This window comes from Helianthus annuus, chromosome 14 (assembly GCF_002127325.2).
Source record: "Helianthus annuus cultivar XRQ/B chromosome 14, HanXRQr2.0-SUNRISE, whole genome shotgun sequence".
Classification (NCBI taxonomy): Eukaryota; Viridiplantae; Streptophyta; class Magnoliopsida; order Asterales; family Asteraceae; genus Helianthus; species Helianthus annuus.
The window spans coordinates 50,535,603-50,557,956 of NC_035446.2; the positions used below are offsets into that span (position 1 = coordinate 50,535,603).

At 41.5% G+C, this 22,354-nt stretch overlaps 1 protein-coding gene across 1 annotated transcript; it reads left to right on the forward strand.

Moving 5' to 3' along the window:
• The first annotated feature begins 14,414 nt into the window (after positions 1-14,414).
• On the forward strand, positions 14,415-15,138 carry LOC110928073. Its single transcript, XM_022171297.1, has 2 exons — positions 14,415-14,435; positions 14,488-15,138. The coding sequence occupies exons 1-2, from the start codon at positions 14,415-14,417 to the stop codon at positions 15,136-15,138; spliced, it is 672 nt and encodes a 223-aa protein (XP_022026989.1).
• The last annotated feature ends 7,216 nt before the right edge of the window (positions 15,139-22,354 follow it).

A 22,354-nucleotide genomic window follows, 5' to 3' on the forward strand; every position in this document is an offset into this window, starting at 1 on the left:
TTTAGGAGCCGAAGCAGAGGGACTGGCAACAGAAGCCTTCTTTCGTGAAGACTTGACGTTGGCAAGTTCATCTATCCCAAACTTGGAGGCAGACTTGGCAGATTTGGCAGACTTCCCAACACCTACACAATCAAAACAAGATAAGTTCCCTTACTAATTAAACAATCTAGCATATAACTTACTTTTTACAAGGATACTTACTTGACATAGTGGCAGATGCGGAGGATACTTCCTGTGAATCTTGGACGGAGACTTGGAAACTTCTGACCTCAGGATTGAGCTTTTTAAAAGCTAAGACTCTTTCTCTTGCAGCAGGGGTTAACTTAAGATAAGCAATGGATATAGCTGCACAAAAAATAAAAAAGACGTTAGTGATCCTCATCGTATGAGACAAGTTTGATAGTGATCCTTCCAGGATCCTCTACCCTACCATGAGTGGCCCATTCCTTGGGCAGATCCTTCCCATCTGGGATGGTATCCCTTCTAACAAAGAAAAAGCGACGCTTCCAGTTTGTGTCATTCTTAGTAACCTTGAAGACAGGGTGATCCTCCCCAGCTTTCCGTTTTAGCAGATATCGGCAAGAACCGAACGTGGTAAGATCATAAAGAGCGGCCAACTCTGCCATCCCCAAATCAATTCCCTTCTGCTCGATGATCCTCTCGAAGGTATACAGGACCCTCCAGATCATCGGCATAGCTTGGATATAAGATATGCCGGTTAAAGAAAAGAAGGATTGGGTGAAGGCTGGAAAAGGATACGAATACCCTATGGTGAACGGAGTAGCAGGAAAGGCCACCCAAACGTCTGAAACAAAGTCGCTCAAAGCAGCAGGTGTGAAGGATTTGAAAACAGCATTCGCCGGAAAGCAATGACGAATCTGTCTACATGAGCATCAGTAAAGCAACATCTCTCCGTAGGAGAGTCCTTGATGATCCCTTGGCTTTTTAGGGGACTGCTCTTCTTGGAATCCTTATGTGGAGAATTTCGAAGCAACATACTCGTGGTGGAACAGAAACAGAGTAAAAGCAGAAAAAACAGAGCAAGAGAAGGAAGAAAGGAAAGAGAGAAGAAGAGAATACCTGGACAATCTTCGGTAGCGATTATAAAGGGAAGATATCTCGAATTTAAATGCAGAGTGATCCTAACCCTATCTCCTATTTATAATCATGATTTGCAGGGATTGTCACATCTATGACGTAAGGGTTGCAACGGCTAGTTCGATATTAACGGCTAGTTATCCGAGTCATTCGTTGCAGATAAGATCAAAGCAAAATATAACTCATTTATTTACAATAAACTCCTTATATTTTGGGGGCAATTGTTAGGGCTGGATTTTTATCATACGTGATCCTTATACGTGATCCTTACCAGTGATCCTTGTTTCTTTGGCAGACAGTGATCCTCAGCAGGACTTCAGGATCAGGATCATGGACCATTGAAAGGATCCTCATGCTAATAGTTACCTTCGTGTAATACAACATTATTTTGCAGGAACATCTGGCAGGATACGCTCTTAGCATCATAATCAAGGGACGCGTCTTCACAATTATAGCACGAGCTTAATCAAAGATAGACGTTGCAAAGGATATGGAAACTTGGCTTGATTTAAGGGCGGCAATTTAGGCTAGATTGTCTTTTATTTCTAAAGGGGTAATGAGCTGATTATTAGTCTTTTTACCTAAAATAGGTCACCTACACTTGTATATATAACACTCTTCCTCATTCGGAAGAACACACGACACAACTTTCACACACTTAGACACTCGAAACTATAGTGATCCTTGTACTCAGCTCATTATCATCCAAAGTTGTAACTATATTTTTCTTATATTGAAGTTGGTGATCGGTAGTTGCCATCACCCGAGGTTTTTTATGCCGGAGATCATACATTGATCAAGGGCTTTTTCCTCGTATAAATCATTGTGTCTTTGCATAATTCTCATAGAAGTGATCCTTTACTTTTATAATTAACCAAGCATCATACCCCATTTACATAAAGTTTGGTTACATTATCCTTGTGTGATTTTTGACCAAAACAGATAATGCAACCAAACTCTTTGTAAACGGGGAATGATGCTTGGTATGATGAACAAAGTAAAGGATCACTTAAATATAAATTGCACAAGTGACACAAGGATTTATACGAGGAAAAAGCCCTTGATCAATGAATGATCTCCGGCATAAAAAACCTCGGGTGATGGCAACTACCGATCACCAAACTTCAATATAACAAACAATGTTTTACAACTTCGGATGGTAACGAGCTAGGTACAAGGATCACTATAGTATCGTATGCTAAAGCGTGTGAGAAATGTGTGTGTCTTCCAAATGCCGAAGAGTGCCCTTTATACAAGTGTGTGTGGTCGTATTTTAGGTAAATCACCTAACTACTAGCTCGTTATCCCTTTAGAAATAGGAGTGAATTTAGCCTAATTAATTGCCCTTGAATTGTGCTGAGTTTCCATATTCTTCATAACGTCCATCTTTGATTATGCATGTGCAAAATTAGCGTGACAGATTCCTTGATTACGTTGCTAAGACCAGGTCCAACTCGTAATTCCTGTAAAATAACATTAAATCTAAAGAGAACAATCGTCAGTATGAGGATCCTTGGGATGTTCAGTGATCCTTATCCTGGAGCTCTTCTGAGGATCACTATCTGCCAAAGAAACAAGGATCACTTGTTAGGATACCAAGTAAGGATCATAGGTCATAAAAATCCAGCCCTAACAATTGCCCCCAAAATATAAGGAGTATTTATGCAATATAAACGAGTTATATTTTGCCGGTCTTATCTCTAACTAACTCAACGGATATATAGCCGTTAAGATGGAACTATCCGTTGCGATCTGACGTCATGGAGGTGACAGCCCTGCACAATCATGATTATAAATAGAGATAGGGATAGGATCGTTTGCATTTAAATTCAAGAACTCTTCCCTTTATAACCGCGATCAGAGGATTGAACAGGTATTCCCCTTCTCCTTCTCTCTTGCTTACTCTGTTTTCCTTTCTTTTTCCATCGTCTTGTAAAAAATGTTGCTCCGGAATTCTCCCTGTAAGGATCCTAAGAAGAACAGCCCTTTGAAGGGTCAAGGGATCATCAAGGATTCCCCTACCGAGAGGTGTTGTTTTACCGACCCTCAAATCGACAAAATCCGTCGTTGCTTTTCAGCGGAAACCCTTTTCAAGTCTTTTAGTCCTACCGCTTTGAGCGATTACATCTCTGAGACTTGGGTAGCTTTCCCGGTCACTCCTTTCATGATAGGATACTCGTATCCTTTCCCTCAGTTCACCGAGTCCTTTTTCTCCCTTACCGGCATCTGCTATATCCAGGCTATGCCGATGATCTGGAGGGTTTTATACACCCTTGAAAGGATCATCGAACAAGAAGGGATTGATCTGGGTATGGCGGAGTTGGGTGAGATGTATGATCTTACAACTTTTGGATCCCACCGTTACTTGTTCAAACGAAAAGCCGGAGAGGAGCACCCTGTTCTCAAGGTTACTAAAAATGATATGAACTGGAAGCGGCGGTTCTTTTTTGTGAAGAGAGATACCATCCCTGATGGGAAGGATTTGCCTAAGAAGTGGGCTACCCATGGTAGGATAGAGGATCCTGGAAGGATCACCATAGAACTTGTTCCTTGGTATAAGGATCACTGATATTCTCTTGTTTATTGTGCAGCTATATCCGTTTCTCATCTTAGGTTGACTCCTGCTGCAAAAGAGAGACTGTTGGCCTTTAAGAAGCTTGATCCGGAGATAAGAACTTTCCAGATTGCCACTCAGGATTCTCAAGAAGTATCCTCTGCCTCTGCCACAATGTCAAGTAAGTATCCTCATTTAAAAGTAATTCTATGTAGGATTTCAAATTTAATTAGAATACTTATCTTATTTTGGTTGTGTAGGTGCTGGAAAATCCTCTAAGTCTGCCTCAAAGTTTGGCATCGATGATCTAACCAACGTCAAATCCTCAAGGAAGAAGACTCCTGCTAGCCCCAGTGCTTCCGTCCCCAAGGCACCTGTTAGAGGGAAAGGAGGCAAGAAGAGAAAAACCTCTGAAGCCAAGGATCTTCAAGGTCTGCCCCTGCTCCGCCAACAATTTCTGGACTACTTCAATGAGGTAAGGATCACTGCCCCTGTTTGTGTATCCTGATAGTTTTGAGGATTGTTTCTGATATTATGCTTTGTCTTCCTTGCAGAAATTTGCTGAGATAGAGACGTATGTTGGCCATGTCGAGGATCAAGACCGCCAGATTGCTGACCTCCAACAAATGGGTGTGCTGAAGGATCTTAAGATAGCTGATCTTGAGAAGGAGCTCCGGGCCACCAAGGATGATGCTGCCAAGATGCTGATCAACTTTGACTATGAGAAGCATGAGATCACCCAGGATGCCAAGGTCTCTGCCGCGATAACTATGTACAAGATCCAGTTGCAGATGGCTGCGGAGGCTCAGGATCCTGCTTTTGACAAGAGCACCTGGGATGTCGAAGGCTGGAAGGCTAGGCTGGCTGAACTGGAGGATGATGAGGAGGCTGAGGAGATTCCGATGCTTGAGGGTGGAGACATTGGCAAGGATCAGGGTGGAGAGGCAAGTGGAGCCAGTGGTGATGGTGCAGCGAAGGATTGAGCTGCAGGATTGGGCAATTCATTTCTAGACATAGCCGGAGCCCAATTTTTTTTCGTTTGGTGGTTTGTGATGTTTTAAAACAATTATGGTCTGTATTTGAACAATAGTTTAGGGTTGAGGATCTAGGATCCTGTGAACGATAGGTAGGATTACATATGGTGGAGGGATCCTCTGTTTGGGGGATTAAGCCATTATGATCCTGCCGCCTTTAATTTCCTGCACTTGCTATGACCGCATGAACAATGGACACCCTTTGCCAACCCATGTGGACGGGCCACGTTTTGCTGGTAGAAACGTGGGTTGGCAATTTTGACAAGTTTGAAGGGTTTAAACTTTTGTTAATAAAATAACTCTAATCTTTTTGGCTTATCTTGTGTTGTTATCCTTGCTTATCCTTTTAATTTCCAATTGTTTTGATATATATTTGTCTGAGTAAGAAAAGTTAAGTAAATTATGTTTAAGAAATTTAGGATACGATCCAGGATCAAGTATCCTATAGTTGAAAACTTCCAAAAAGTAGTTCATTTTAAGGATCATAGGTTCAGTTGTCAAGGTCTAAGGGTTATTCAAATGAATAATGAATGAAATTAAAAATAGTTAAGGATCATACCTGAGGATCCAAGTTAGGATCTTAATCTCTGATCAGGATAACCATAAGGAAAACTTTAATGGATAATAAGGATTGGGGATCCTTAATTGTTTAACTTCGAAAACCTGAAAAATAGAATATAACTTGGGACTAAGCCAATATAAAAGATAAGTTAGTAACTGGGGACAAGCCCAAAGGATAACTGGGGACGAGCCCAAGGATAACTGGGGACAAGCCCAAGGATAACTGGGGACAAGCCCAAGGATAACTGGGGACAAGCCCAAGGATCGTGTGTAAACTAGAGTATGGCCCTCACTGGCGACTATCCAAACTTAGTGACATGAAAATGCCAAAACCTTAGCTAACGTGAAAACGTTAGAAACCTTAGGAACGGATGTATGGTACGTCTACCATTATACGTAGGATCCTAGGTATAGCCAGTACGATGGAATTATCAGCCCCTAAAGCGAGTACTGGTCCCAAAGACGTGAACTATACCAGGATCATCGTGTGCTACAGGCGAAACTGGGGACAAGCCCAAGGATAACTGGGGACAAGCCCAAGTAACTGGGGTTGAACCCAAGGATCTGAGTTGCTTCTGAAGATTGTCGACAATATGCTAAGGATACCTGGACTATCAGAACTCAAAATATCGTGCGAGAAGGATGAAGGATACATGATCCTTATCCTTAAATAAGAAAATATGTAAATAAGAGTTCGAGCTTAGGACATTACCAGAGTAAGGATCATCGATACTTCAGGGATCTTTGAAGGATACTTCTAATGTAAGGATCACATGTGCCAGAAGGATCCTGCTCACATGAAATATTTCTTCAAGTGAACAGCGTTCCAGGCTCTTGGTAACAAATTACCCTCCATGGTTAGCAGTCTATATGCCCCCTTTCCTGCTTTGGCTTCGATCAAATAAGGGCCTTCCCATTTTGGTACCAATTTCCCATCAGCAGGATTGGTGGTATTCTGGAACACTTTTCTCAAGACCATATCCCCAACTTGGAATTTCTTTATCCTGACATTTTTGTTGTAAGCACCAGCCATTCTTTGTTGATAGCTAGCCATCCTTATCCTAGCCAGATCCCTGATTTCCTCAATAGTATCCAAGTCTTGAGCCAGGTTTGCATCATTCTCCTCAGGATCACGGGTACTTGTTCTAGCAGTTGGAACCACCATTTCTGTTGGGATCACTGATTCTGCCCCAAACACCAAAGAGAAGGGTGTTTGACCAGTAGCATTCTTGGGAGTTGTCCTGTCAGCCCAAAGCACATAAGGCAATTCCTCTGCCCATTTACCCTTCTTAGATCCAAGTTTCTTCTTCAGATTGTTGATGATGATCTTGTTGGATGATTCTGCTTGACCATTAGCTTGTGGGTGGACTGGTGTTGATGTTATCATCTTAATCCCCCAGCTGTCACAAAAGTTAGTAGTTCTGCTCCCAATAAATTGGGAACCATTATCACATACAATTTCAGAAGGAATGCCAAATCTAGTTATAATGTTTCTCTTAATAAAGGATATAACTTCCTTTTCTCTAACTTGGGCAAAAGCTTCAGCCTCTATCCACTTGGAGAAGTAGTCAGTCATAGCAAGCATGAACACTTTCCCACCAGGTGCCTTAGGGAGCTTGCCAACTATATCCATCCCCCATCTCATAAATGGCCAAGAGGATGGTATAGGATGTAGAAATTCAGCCGGCTGATGAAAGATATTGCTGTGTCTTTGACAAGGATCACACTTCTTAGCATACTCCACAGCATCCCTTTTCATAGTTGGCCAGTAGTATCCTGTCCTTAAGATCCTTGAGAACAATGCCCTGCCCCCAGTGTGGTTTCCACAATCTCCTTCATGGAAATCTTTTAACACTTCTTGAACTTCAGGATCCTCGATACATCTTAAATATGGTCCTGCAAGAGATCGCTTATACAGCATATTATTTAAGATTGTGAATTGAGATACCTTAATTCTGAAAGCCCTAGGATTTTCTCCCATAGGAATCTCTCCGTGTTGTAAGTATCTCGTGATTGGTGAGATCCATGATCCTGAACCAGATTGAGTATCCTCACTAGGGATCATTGTAGAATCCTCTTCTATTTCCATGGCCACCTGATTTTCAATAGCAGGAGCCAGGATATGGATGATGGGGATACTTATATCCTCTGGGATCTTCAAAGATGATCCTAGATTGGCCAATGCATCAGCTTCTGTATTTTCCTCCCTTGGTACCTGTGTCAAACTGAAGGAAACAAAGGAGAGTGCCAATTCTTTGACTATCTCTAAATATTTGGTTAGTTTTTCACCTTTAACAGCATAGGATCCATTAAAGTGATTAGTGATTAACAATGAATCCACGTATACCTCAAGATACCTGATCCCCATATGCTTAGCAATTTGCAAACCAGCGATTAAGGCTTCATATTCAGCCTCATTATTAGTGGCTTGGAACTCACAAGCTATGGAATGGGGTATTATGTCCCCCTGTGGCGATTTTAATAGTATACCAAGCCCCGTGCCTTTAACATTTGAGGATCCGTCAGTATGTAGTATCCAAGGATCCTTGGTTTCATCCAGCTGCTGGACTTCCAATTCGGCTTCCTTTTGTAAATCACTACTGAAATCAGCCACAAAGTCGGCTAATGCTTGGGATTTGATGGTTGTTCTAGGCTCATATCTTATATCATGGGCACTAAGCTTTACTGCCCACTTAGCCATTCTTCCGGACATCTCTGGTTTCCTGAGGACATTCTTAATTGGAAAATTAGTTCTAACAACAATAACATGAGTTTCAAAATAATGTCTTAGTTTAGTAGATGCAATAATCAGTGCAAGAATAAGTTTTTCAAGGTGTGAATACCTGGATTCAGCATCAAGTAAACTCTTACTTACATAATAGACAAGATATTGTGTACCTTCATGATCCTTAACAAGGACTGCACTTACTGCTTTTGAGGATACCGCAAGGTATAAGGATAACACATCTCCTTTTTCTGGTTTCATCAATGCTGGGGCTGAGGACATGTATTCTTTTAGGGCTTGTAAAGCATTCTCATGCTTTTCAGTCCATTCGAATTTCTTGTTCTTTCTTAGGATATCATAGAATTCTTTACACTTTTCTGAGGATTTGGATATGAATCTGTTTAGAGCTGCTATCCTGCCTGTTAGCCTTTGCACATCCTTAGCGTTGGCAGGGGATTTGATATTCACCAATGCTTTGATTTGTTCCGGACTTGCTTCAATGCCCCTCTGGGTTACCATATATCCTAAGAATTTACCTGCTTTAACACCAAAGTGACATTTTGAAGGATTAAGCTTCATGTTATAATTATCAAGGATATCAAATGCTTCCTCCAAGTCCCTTAGGTGATCCTCAGCTTTTTTGGATTTCACCACCATATCGTCTATGTACACTTCCATAGTTTGTCCAATTTGATCTTTGAACATCATATTCACCAGCCTTTGATATGTTGCACCTGCATTTCTTAATCCAAAAGGCATAGCAATATAACAATATAAACCGGTTGGGGTCATAAAAGCCGTATCCTCTTGGTCAGATGGTTCCATCTGAATTTGTTGGAATCCAGATGATGCATCCATAAAGGTTAACAGTTTATGACCCGCCGTTGCATGCACCATGGAGTCAATGTGGGGTAATGGGAAAGGATCCTTAGGACATGCCTTATTCAAATCAGTGAAATCGACACATACCCTCCACTTTCCAATTTTCTTTTGAACAACAACCACATTGGCCAGCCATTTTGGATACTTCACTTCTCTAATCATACCTGCTCGTAGTAATCTTTCTACCTCTTCCTGGATAATGGCATTTCTTTCTGGTGCAAACTTCCTCCTTTTTTGATGGATTGGTTTAACTGTCCTGTCAATGCCAAGTTTATGAGTGATAATATCCTTAGATATACCTGTCATATCCTCATGTTTCCATGCAAAGGTAGATTTTCTTCTTTTGAGGAAGGATACCATGTCTTCTTTCATTTTATCAAGGATCCCTGATCCGATGTAGATTTTAGATTCAGGATCATCAGGATCCAAGAGGATTTCGTCCACATCCTGCTCTCTTGCCTCCAAGACACCCCTTGGAGGATACTTTAATTGCTATTGCTCCCTTGATTTCGAGGCTGGTTTCATTGATGAGGTGTAACAATCCTTAGCCTCCTGCTGATCACTATCGATCTTGATTATTCCCCAAGGGCTAGGGAGCTTCACACATTGATGGTAGGTGGATGGGACTGCCTTCATATCGTGTATCCAGGGCCTGCCAAGGATAACATTACAACAAGACAAACAGTTAATAACACAAATTTTCTGATAATTATGTAATCCTTCCATGTAAATTGGGAGTTTGATGTCCCCCCGGGTTTTCTTAGTTTCGCCACTAAATCCCACGAGTACGGAGGATCTTGGTGTGATGTCTGATTCAGGAATACCCATTTTCTTCAGAACATCAAGCTGGATAATGTTTACCGAACTTCCTCCGTCAATAAGGATCCTGCGGACAAAACGGTTAGAAATAAAAAGAGTAATAACTAAACTATCATGATGAGGATCCTGGATGTTAATTCTATCATCCTCATCAAAGGTTATGATTTTTCCTTCCGAGACACTTGATGTTCGAATAGGTCTTTCTCTGTTATCCATTTTAGCTTCCTTTGCATGTCTTTTAGCTGCTGAGAAGGATGTACCGCAGATGTCTGATCCTCCAGAAATAAAGTTGATCACTTGTGCATCTGCCGGAGGAGCTGGAGCTCTTTCAGGGATCCTTTCAAGATCCTGAGTCCTTTGCTTTTTTCTTCCCAACAATTCTTTCAAATGCCCCTTGCTCAGCAGATATCCAGTTTCCTTTCGTAATGCGATGCATTCCTCTGTCAAATGCCCAAAATCCTCATGGTATGCACACCACTTTGATTTATCTTTAGCTGCGGCTGGTTTGTCATTTTTTCTGGGCCATCTGGCCTTTTCTCCTAGATTCTGCATTGCAAGGATTAGTTCATGGTTATCAACGGAAAAACAGTATTCAGAAATCGGAGGATAATCTTCATCATCCTCTTCTTGGTCAACAGCATGCACATTCTGGTTGTCAGTTCTGTTATAGGATTTGAATTTGTTGCTTTTGAAAGAGGATCCTTGCTTTTCTTGTTTTGAGGATCCTACTTGTCTCTCCTGGATCCTCTTGTCATCCTCTAGCCGGATGAACCTGAGTGCCCGAGTTCTTACTTCGTCTAGGTTCCTGCATGGTGTCATAACAAGATCATCATAGAATAATGAATCCCTAAGCAATCCCATTTTGAAGGCCTCAACAGCTGTGGCCATATCCAAGTTGGGAATGTCTAAGGATTCTTTACTAAATTTGGTTATATAATTCCTTAATGATTCATTATGACCCTGAGTTATCCTATATAAATCACTAGTCAATCGTTCAAATTTTCTACTACAAGAAAATTGGTTATTGAATAAGTTAACTAAATTAGCAAACGAAGTAATAGAGTAAGGGGGAAGACTTAGCAGCCATTTAAGAGCTGATCCAGTAAGAGTGGATCCAAATCCCTTGTATAGGCATGCTTCCTTTAACTTTTCTGGAATTGGATTGATCTCCATCCTCTCCCTGTATTGTGCTATGTGTTCCTCAGGATCCGTTGTACCATCATACAGCTTCATAGTTGGAATATGGAATCTTTTGGGTATCTCAGCATCACAAATTGGTGGTGCAAAACGAGATACCTTATGGCTTCCATCTGCAATCTCCGGGATAGGTTTGACTACCCTTGGAACACTTGATATCATATCTTTCAGTTTTTGTAGTTCTCTGGCCATAGCATGGTTGATACCTGTATCCTGCATGAATCCATGGTTAGTGGTAAGAGAATTATTAAAAGTGTTACCTCCCATCGGGTTCAAGTTAGGAACATTGGATGTGAATCCATATTGCTGGGATTCTGGGATGATGGAGGGACCAGTGGAAGCAATGGTCTGCATTGGAATAAAATCTCCTTGATGGACATCTGGACTTCCTGTTTGCAAATTCTTCAAGGATCCTGGTATCTGAAGGGATCCCTGAACATGGCATGATCCTGGAACAAAGGAGGATCCTTGAACCTGGGATGATCCTGGAACGAAGGAGGATCCTTGAACCTGGGATGATCTTGGAACGAAGGAAGATCCTTGAACCTGGGATGATCCTGGAACGAAGGAAGATCCTGAGTTCATGAAGGATCCCATATGCTGAGTATAGGATCCTGCCGGTTGGAAATATGATCCTGATGGCTGAGTCACTATTGCTGGGCCGAAATGCACTCCTCTTGATCCACCCATATGTTGAATGTCTGGGACCTCTGATGGCTGAGAAGTAATCATCAAAGTATCAAAATTCAAAGATTTGGGCATCAGTGGGGAATGATCCTCTGCCGTTTTCTTTTGCTTTTTGAGATCTCCGATTTCTTTGAGGATCCTGTCATTAGTTTCATCCTGCTGCTGCATACGATCCCTCATCTGCAAAATCAAAGTAAATATATCACTAGTACTGGGAGCAGAAGAAGTTAGAGCAGAAGATGAAGGTTTAGAGAAGATAGGAGTTGGTCTCTTCTCAGCATTTTTCTGAGATCCAGCTGGTGGTGGAGGCAAAGGTGGGATGCCATTAGATGAATTGACTGCAGACATTGCTGTGGAGGTATTCTTCAACGATGAAACCATGCAATACTCCGGAATGATCACCAACAGAAAAACTTTCTTATGAATGAAGCACCAATGGCCCCACGGTGGGCGCCAAACTGTTTTGGTCAAAAATCACACAAGGATAATGCAACCAAACTATTTGTAAACGGGGAATGATGCTTGGTATGATGAACAAAGTAAAGGATCACTTAAATATAAATTGCACAAGTGACACAAGGATTTATACGAGGAAAAAGCCCTTGATCAATGAATGATCTCCGGCATAAAAAACCTCGGGTGATGGCAACTACCGATCACCAAACTTCAATATAACAAACAATGTTTTACAACTTCGGATGGTAACGAGCTAGGTACAAGGATCACTATAGTATCGTATGCTAAAGCGTGTGAGAAATGTGTGTGTCTTCCAAATGCCGAAGAGTGCCCTTTATACAAGTGTGTGTGGTCGTATTTTAGGTAAATCACCTAACTACTAGCTCGTTACCCCTTTAGAAATAGGAGTGAATTTAGCCTAATTAATTGCCCTTGAATTGTGCTGAGTTTCCATATTCTTCATAACGTCCATCTTTGATTATGCATGTGCAAAATTAGCGTGACAGATTCCTTGATTACGTTGCTAAGACCAGGTCCAACTCGTAATTCCTGTAAAATAACATTAAATCCAAAGAGAACAATCGTTAGTATGAGGATCCTTAGGATGTTCAGTGATCCTTATCCTGGAGCTCTTCTGAGGATCACTATCTGCCAAAGAAACAAGGATCACTTGTTAGGATACCAAGTAAGGATCATAGGTCATAAAAATCCAGCCCTAACACTTAGTCTCGCCACTGAATCCCACGAGCACAGAGGATCTTGGTATGATATCGGATTCGGGAATATTCATCTTCTTAAGAACATCAAGCTGGATGATATTCACAGAGCTTCCTCCGTCTATAAGGATCCTGCGAACAAAATGGTTAGAAATAAAAAGAGTAATAACCAAACCATCGTGATGAGGAACCTGAATGTCAACACAATCATCCTCATCAAAAGTTATGATTTTTCCTTCGGAGACACTGGATGTTCGAATGGGTCTATCCCCATTATCCATCTTGGTTTCCTTTGCATGTCTGTTGGCTGCTGAAAAGGATGTTCCACAAATGTCTGATCCTCCAGATATGAAGTTTATAACTTGTGCATCTGTTGGAGGGGCTGGAGCTTTCTCTGGGATCCTTTCAGGATCCTGAGTTCTTGATTTCTTTCTCCCCAATAATTCTTTCAAGTGCCCCTTGCTCAACAAGTATCCAATTTCTTTTCTCAATGCGATGCATTCTTTTGTGAGATGTCCAAAATCTTCGTGGTATGCACATCATTTTGATTTATCTTTAGTTGCAGCTGGTTTGTCATTTTTTTTCGGCCACCTGGCTTTATCACCTAGATTCTGCATCGCAAGGATTAGTTCGTTGTTATCAACAGAAAAACAGTATTCAGAAATTGGAGGATAATCCTCATCATCCTCTTCCTGTTCTACAGCATGCACATTCTGGTTATCAGACTTGTTATAGGATCTGAACTTGTTGTTCTTGAATGAGGATCCTTGCTTCTCTTGCTTTGAGGATCCTGCCAACCTCTCCTGGATCCTCTTGTCATCCTCTAGCCGGATGAACCTAAGTGCCCGGGTTCTTACCTCATCTAGGTTCCTGAAAGGTGTCATAACAGGATCATCATAGAATAATGAATCCCTAAGCAATCCCATTTTAAAGGCTTCAACAGCCGTTGCTATATCTAGGTTAGGGATATCTAAGGATTCTTTACTAAACTTAGTGATATAATCTCTTAATGATTCACTATGACCTTGGGTTATCCTATATAAATCACTAGTTAAATGCTCAAATTTTCTACTACAAGAAAACTGATTATTAAACAGGTTAACTAGATTAGCAAACGAGGTAATAGAGTAAGGGGGAAGACTTAGCAGCCATTTAAGAGCCGATCCAGTAAGGGTGGATCCAAATCCCTTGCACAGACATGCTTCCTTTAACCTTTCTGGGATGGGATTGATCTCCATCCTTTCCCTGTATTGTGCTATGTGTTCTTCAGGATCAGTCAAGCCATCATATAACTTCATGGTTGGCACGTGGAACCTCTTGGGTATCTCAGCATCACAGATGGGTGGTGCAAAACGAGATATCTTATGTCCAGAATAGGCTTGACCACTCCTGTAACACTTGATATCATATCCTTCAACTTTTGCAATTCTCTAGCCATGGCATGATTGATACCTGTATCCTGCATAAGGCCATGGTTAGCGGTATAAGAATTATTGAAAGTGTTACCTCCCATTGGGTTCAAATTAGGAACACCGGATGTGAATCCATATTGTTAAGACTCTGGAATGACTGAAGGACCAGTAGAAGCAATGGTCTGCATTGGAATGAAATCTCCTTGATGGATATCTGAATGCGGGTTTTCAGCTTAACTCCTCTATTGCGGATATTATTGATGAAAATGGCCAATGGAAGTGGCCGAGCGCTTGGTATGATATCTATCCAGTGTTAATTGGTTTAACTGTTCCTCAATTGATTCAGGGTCTAGAAGATAGCACGACTTGGAAGGATTTGGATGGTAACAACAGGCCATTTAGATCTTTTGAGGTGTGGCAAAACATTCGTTCTCGGAAACAACCGGTAATGTGGGTCAACGCGGTTTGGTTTAGCCAATGTATTCCAAGGCATTCTTTTCACCTATGGCTGGTTATCAAGAATAAACTCAAGACTCAGGATAGGTTAGCAGTTTGGGAGGCGGGAAGTGAAACCAATCTGAGGCTTATGTGTTGTCCGCTATGCATGACAGACAGAGATTCCAGAGACCATCTTTTTTTTAGGTGCTCCTTTGCTCAGCAAGTATGGTTAACGGTCAGATCTATGGTGAACATGGAGGACATTGATGGGTCGTGGCAATCTATCTTGGGTTGGTTGGATCTAAATGCGAGTTCGAAAAAGACGGAATATATAATAGGGAAGCTAGTCATTGCGGCTTCTACTTATTTTATATGGCAGGAGCGGAACAATAGGTTGTTCTCCAACAACAAGGCAAGTGCGGAGGTCGTATCGGAGAAGATCAAGGGAATTGTTAGGCTACGGCTGATGGGGTTCAAGCTCAAAAGTGGTGCGACTAATCAGAGATGGCTGAAGAAGTGGAACATTGTTTCTAGTGAAGCCGAGATCGATCCAGGCTAGATATAGCAGGCGGTTTTTTATTGTTTTGATATGTTAGGGCTGTGTGTTCTGGTTGATGTTTTTGTTTGGCTTTGGTTGTGGTTGTAGTTTGTTTTGTCTCCTAGGTCTTGGTATGTCAAGCCTAGTTGGTATGCTCACTCTGACATACCCTTGTACTTATTTGGTTGATTTATAAAATTCACCTGGGGTAACCCTTTACCCAAAAAAAAAGGATCCAGGAAACTGAAAGGATCCATGAAACTGGGAGGATCTTTGAACATGAGAGGATCCTTGAAGCTGAGAGGATCCTTGAACCTAAGAGGATCCTTGGACCTGAGAGGATACTTGAACCTGAGAGGATCCTTGAACCTGAGATGATCCTTGAACCTGAGAGGATCCTTGAACCTGAGAGGATCCTTGAACATGAGAGGATCCATAGACTTGAGAGGATCCTTGAGCCTGCGAGGATCCTTGAACCTGCGAGGATCCTTGAAACGACCAGAACCCTTGTATCTGCTGCGCTCCCAAGTATCCTCCTGAGCTAGCGAAGGATCCTATATGCTGAGGGAGGGATCCTGCTGGTTGGAAGTATGATCCCGATGCCTGAGTCATTGCTGATGATCCGTAGTGCACTCCTTTTGGTCCTCCCACGTATTGAACGCCTGGAACTACTGAAGGCTGAGAAGTCATGACCGGAGTATCGAAATTCAAAGATCTGGCCATCAATGGGGAATGATCCTCTGCCGATCTCTTCTGTTTCTTGATGTCTCCAATTTCTCTAAGAATCCTTTCATTGGTTTTATCCTACTGCTGTATATGCTCCTTCATCTGCAAAATTAGAGTAAACAAGTCACTAGTAGTAGGAGTATAAGAAGCAGAAGAAGTTGGAGGTTTTGAGAAAATGGGAGTTGGTTTCTTCTCGGCATTTTTCTGAGATCCAGAAGGTGGTGGAGGCAAAGGTGGAATGCCCTGGGATGAATTGACTGCAGACATCGCACTGGAAGTGTTCTTTGATGATGAAGCCATCTGCTTGGATGCAATGAACCAAAATGATTACGAAAACAGTAATCTCTTAGGAATGAAGCACCAATTGCCCCACGGTGGGCGCCAATCTGTTTTGGTCAAAAATCAAGCTAAGACAATGTAACCAAACTTTCTGTAGTGAGGTATGATGCTTGAATTGAAGAATAACAATAAGGATCACTCGGAAATGAAATGCACAAGTGACACAAAGATTTATACGAGGAAAAAGCCCTTGATCAATGAATGATCTCTGGCATAAAAAACCTTGGGTGATGGAAACTACCGATCACCAACTCAAATTAAACAATAAATGTGTTACAACTTTGGATGATAGCGAGCTAAGTACAAGGATCACTATAGTGTATTGTGCAAAAATGTGTGAAATTGCTAAGTGAATTGCAGAGAGCTGGTGAGAGCAGTTGCACGAGTGTGTGTGTAGCCAAAAATAGCCAAGTGTTTTCTAATTAGCTCGCTACCCCTTTAAAAATAGAGAATATCTACACTAACTAACATTCCGCAAATCATGCAAGTCTTCCACGACTCCATAACGTCCACTTCCAGCCAAGCACGTGCGGAATAAACATGGAATATTCTCCAGGAACGTCGCCAAGACCAAGTCCAAGCTGGTACTCCTGCAAAATAATACCATATTCAAAGTAGACAATCATTAGTATAAGGATCCTTAGGATGATCCATGATCCTGATCCTGAAGCACTTCTGAGGATCACTAATTGACACAGAAGTGAGGATCACCAAACCCAACAATAATTGAGGATCACAGGTCATTGAGAAATCCTCCCCTAACAATTAGTAGAGGAGCAGTTGAAAGATATTGCTTTAAATCCTGCAGGGCTGCTTCATGCTTCTCACCCCATTCAAATTTCTTGTTCTTTTTCAGGATATCATAAAACTCTTTGCATTTCTCTGAGGATCTTGGAATAAATCTGTTTAGTGCTGCCACTCTCCCTGTTAATCGTTGAACATCTTTCATATTTGAGGGTGATTTAATATCCAAGATGGCTTTAATCTGCTCCGGTCTCGCCTCTATTCCTCTTTTGGTCACCATATATCCTAGAAATTTTCCTGCCCCTACTCCGAAATGACACTTAGCAGGATTTAGCTTCATGTTATATTGGTCCAGGATATCAAATGCTCCTTTAATATCCTGGAGGTGATCCTGGGCTTTCTTTGATTTTACCACCATATCGTCAATGTATACCTCCATGGTGTCCCCCAGCTTGTCTTTAAACATCATATTTACCAATCTCTGGTATGTTGCACCTGCATTTTTCAAACCAAAACGCATAGCCGTATAGCAATAAATACCTGTTGGTGTCATGAAGGCAGTATCCTCCTGGTCAGAAGGTTCCATTTGAATCTGCTGAAATCCTGAGGATGCATCCATGAAAGTCAACATTTCATGCCCGGCAGTAGCATCCACCATTGCATCAATGTGAGGAAGAGGAAATGGGTCTTTAGGACAAGCCTTATTCAAGTCTGTGTAATCTACACAAACTCTCCATTTCCCATTCTTCTTTTGAACCACTACCATGTTTGCCAGCCATTTGGGAAATTTGACTTCTCTGATCATCTTGGGTTTCAATAGTCTTTCAACCTCTTCTTGAATAATTATGTTTCGTCCTGGAGCAAACTTCCTTCTCTTTTGCTGGACAGGCTTGAAAGACCTGTCAATTCCAAGCTTGTGAGTGATAATGTCTTTGGATATACCTGTCATATCCTCATGCTTCCATGCAAACGTTGACATCCTGCATTTCAAAAAGTCAGTTAACTGCTCTTCAATATCCTGAGGGATACTGGTTCCTACGAGCACCGAGATATTAGGATTATCCTGATCCAGGGTAATTTTCTTCACATCCTGCTCCGGATCCTCCACGATATCCTAGGCTAGCATCTTTAATTGCTATGCTACACTAGGCTTGGTCGAGGATTTCATCGAGGATGAGTAACATTCTTTCGCCTCCTGCTGATCACTATCGACTTTGACAACTCCCCAGGGGGTAGGGATCTTGATGCATTGGTGATATGTTGATGGCACAACCTTCATATCATGAATCCATGGTCTTCCCAGTATGATGTTATAGCATGATAGAGAATCCATCACACAGAAACGTTGTATCGAGTTGACTCCTTCAACATATACTGGTAACTTTATCTCTCCCACTGTGTTCCTAGCCTCCCCACTGAACCCAACAAGCACGGTGGATTTTGAAGTGATATCCATCGGAGATACATTCATTCTCTTCAGAGTCTCTAGTTGGATTATATTGACGGAGCTGCCATTATCAACCAATATCCTGCGTACAAAATGGTTAGCCACATATAACGTTATTACTAGAGCATCATGATGAGGATCCTGGACAGTATCCCTGTCATCAGCATCAAATGTGATCACTTTGTCAGTTGTGAGGGTAGTCATCCTGACAGGTTTGTCTCCCCTTTCAGTCTTGGCTTCTTTTGCATGTCTCTTCGCCGCCGAATACGAAGTCCCACAAATGTCGGATCCTCCCGAAATAAAGTTGATTATTTTGGCCTCCGCGGGAGGTGAGGCTGCTCGTTCAGGATCCTTCTCAGTATCCTGACCCTTATTCTTCTTTCTTTCTAAGAGATCTTTCAGATACCCCCTGCTCAGAAGATAGCTTATTTCTTTCCTTAGGGCAATGCAATCCTCAGTCACATGTCCGAAATCTTCGTGGAAGGCACACCATTTTGACTTATCTTTCCAATCAGCTTTTTGTTGATTCTTTCGATGCCACCTAGCCTTGTCTCCTAAACCCTGCATAGCATACATCAATTCAGGAATGTTAACAGAAAAGCAATATTCAGATAATTCAGGATATTCTTCAGGATCCTCGTCTTCGACAGCATTCACTTTCTTATTTTCATTTCTACCATATGGCTTAGAGCGGTATGGTTTGTACGAGGATTCTGACTTCCCGTTAGTTGATTCAAATGTTGAGGATGCATTCATCCTCTCTTGCATTTTCTTATCATCCTCCAGTCGAATATATCTTAGGGCCCTGTTTCGAGCTTCGTCCAAGTTCCTGCATGGGTTCATTACAAGGTCTTGGTAGAATTGAGAATCTTTTTGCAGCCCCATCTTGAAAGCTTGCACAGCTGTTGCAACATCAAGATGCGGAATGTCTAAAGATTCCCGACTGAACTTGTTCACATAATCCCTTAGGGACTCTTGAGGCCCCTGTGTTATCCTGTAAAGGTCACTTGTTAGTTTTTCAAAGCTCCGGCTGCAAGAAAATTGATTATTAAATAAGTTAACTAAATGAGCAAAAGAAGTAATTGAGTGAGGAGGAACGTTTAACAGCCATTTTAAGGCTGATCCTGTTAAGGTAGAGCCGAAACCCTTGCATAAGCATGCTTCCTTAAGTTCCGGAGGGATAGGATTGATTTCCATCCGTTCCCTATACTGGGCAATATGTTCTTCAGGATCCGTGGTTCCATCATAAAGCTTCATGTTGGGAGTTTGGAATCTTTTTGGGATTTCAGCATCACAAATAGGATGCACAAACCGAGATATCCTGTGGCTATCCTGGGATACTTCAGGAATTGGCTGAACCACCCCAGGTACACTGGATATCATATCCTTTAGCTTCTAAAGCTCCCTAGATAATGCTGATGTCACAGGTATATCCTGCAAAGATCCAACACTGTTAGTGGCAAGAGTATTATTATTATTAGACACGTTACCAGTCTGAGGATTCTGCCCATATCCTGAAGCATATCCTGAGCTCCTCATGGTTGACATTCTGACCGAGGAGGGTATTTCAGGAGTATGATTCTGAGGAAGGCTGGGCACAATATTCCCCCTATTATCCTCAGTATACACAGCCGAACTGAAGTTCAAAGTTCTGGGTTGTAGAGGAGTGACGATATCTTCGGTGGATCCGCTCGAGCCAGCTTTTAAGAGTTGTATTTCTCTTAACAGCATTTGGTTAGTTTCCTGTTGCTGTCTCATTTGTTCCTGCACACTTCCAAATAAGGTTAGAATTTCATCATTAGAAGCTAAAACGGGAGCAGATCCCTGAACACCCCGGGTAGGGATAACATCCTGAGGTTGTGAAGAAGCTGGCATCCTTGGAGGAGGTGGTGGAAGCACCGAACCAGTAGTAGCAGAAGCTGTAGCAGACATAGTGGAGGAGCTCATGCTTGATCTTGTGGCCATTGTAAACAATGTGGCAAAAAGTTTTGAAAACAGAAAACTGATTAGCGATTTCACAAAAATTTTTAGTAAAGAGAGCACCACTTGCCCCACGGTGGGCGCCAAATTGTTTTGGTCAAAAATTACCGAAGCAATTAAGTGATCAAATTAGTTAAGTGAGGTAGTGTGCTAAAAAGTGTGTTGAAAATATGTTGGCTAAGTCGTTTGGAAAAATAGTATTCAGGATACGGCTCAGGATATTGAGTTGTATCTACGGTCAAACAATGAGCAAAAAGTAAAGGGGGTGACACGAGATATACGAGGAAAGCCCTTGATCAATCTAGATCGTCGGCATAAAACCTCGGGAGCTGACAATCGCAGCTGCCTAGTTCTTCTTATTGCTTTAAACTTCAGGATACAGTGCAGGATATTGACCAGATCGCTAAGTGTTACAATGCTTTGCGTGAAAGTAAAAGTTGCGAGAGAACAAGTGTAAGAGTTTGGTGAGTGTAGTTGGGATTTCCTATTCGATCCGGTATACCCACCTATTTATAGTAACAAATTACAAACGAAAATTCCTATAAATATGGGATGCTCTGAATATTCCATTGTAAACATTGTAGACCGAGTAATGCGGCTTCAACGTCTTTATTCGAACGACTTGGACCGAGTCTTCCGCGAGATGATTCCTTGCGAACGTTGCTAGCTTCTAACCCACGTACCTGCACATAATCCGTTAGTGATCCTGAGGATATCATTCAGGATGTTACCAATATCCTGAATGAGCATCCCGGATATAAGCAGATATCATTCAATCAAGATATAACTCAAGATATATCCCAGGATATGGGCTCAGAATTTCACCCACAACAGGGACATGGCCTTATATAGTTTTTCGCAAACTGTTAGGATCATTTCTTGGCAAAGAGGGAATGATCTAGGCCATACAATTGTCAAAGAATGATTGGGGGACTTGTTCTCCACACAAACTAGCCTATAGCATGAAAAACCATAGATCAAAACCATTGGAACAAGAGGAAATGACCAGATTCAGTGTTTCTGCAATTTTGCTGATCTGGGGACTGCTTACGGACTGTAAGCACATGCCCATACGGTTCGTAAGGGACCTGCAGACCAGCACTTTCAAAAAATGACAATTTAGCCCCCGAACTTGCAAAACTTGCATTTTGGCTCATTTTTGACACGTCTAAGCCCCGTTAACCTCATTTCAAGGCTCTAAAATGATGTTAAAATATTGGGAACTCAAAACATGCTCAAAAACATCTCGGATGTCGGTTCGTTTGGTCGTACGATCGCGTTGTTCGGTTAATTACGATGGAAGTCGTAACATACGCAAAAACGATCCAAATTAAGCGACTAATGGAATTTTATCATGCCAATCACTAAAATAAAGTATTTTAATGATTACATAAATTTTTGGGTGTCCGGATATATTCAGAACGTAAGATATGCGCGAAAATGCAAACTTATGCACTTTTTGACGCTTTTAGTCCCTGAATGACCAATAGGTTTATTTTTGCGCACCAAACACCTCAAAGCCTATTTCTAAGCTATGTAAAGGATATTTAGGTCATAATTAACTTATGATCAAGTTCCGGAATGTTTGTTACTATACAAATCGGTATAGTTTCGCAGTTTGACACAAATAGTCCTTGTGATCGAATAAACTTGTTTTCGATACACCAAACCATCCAAAACTTATTTCTAAGTTATGTGAAGGTTATTTAAGGTGTGTTAAGCCTATTTCACTATCCCGGAGTGTTTGTCGCGTTTAACTGGTTGCGTATACGCACCAGTTTGCGTATAACTTTCCTAAAAGCAATTTAAAGCTTGAAATCGGATCGAATCAAATCGTAAAATCATCAAACACAAAAACATACATAATAACACCAAAACACAATGTTTTATTAATAATTGACATTGTTTTACATTGTTCATCGATTAAAGAGCACAGTTGTCACAGTCTCCCCTACTTTAGGAAATTTCGTCCCGAAATTTTAACTAGAGGAAACTTGTGAG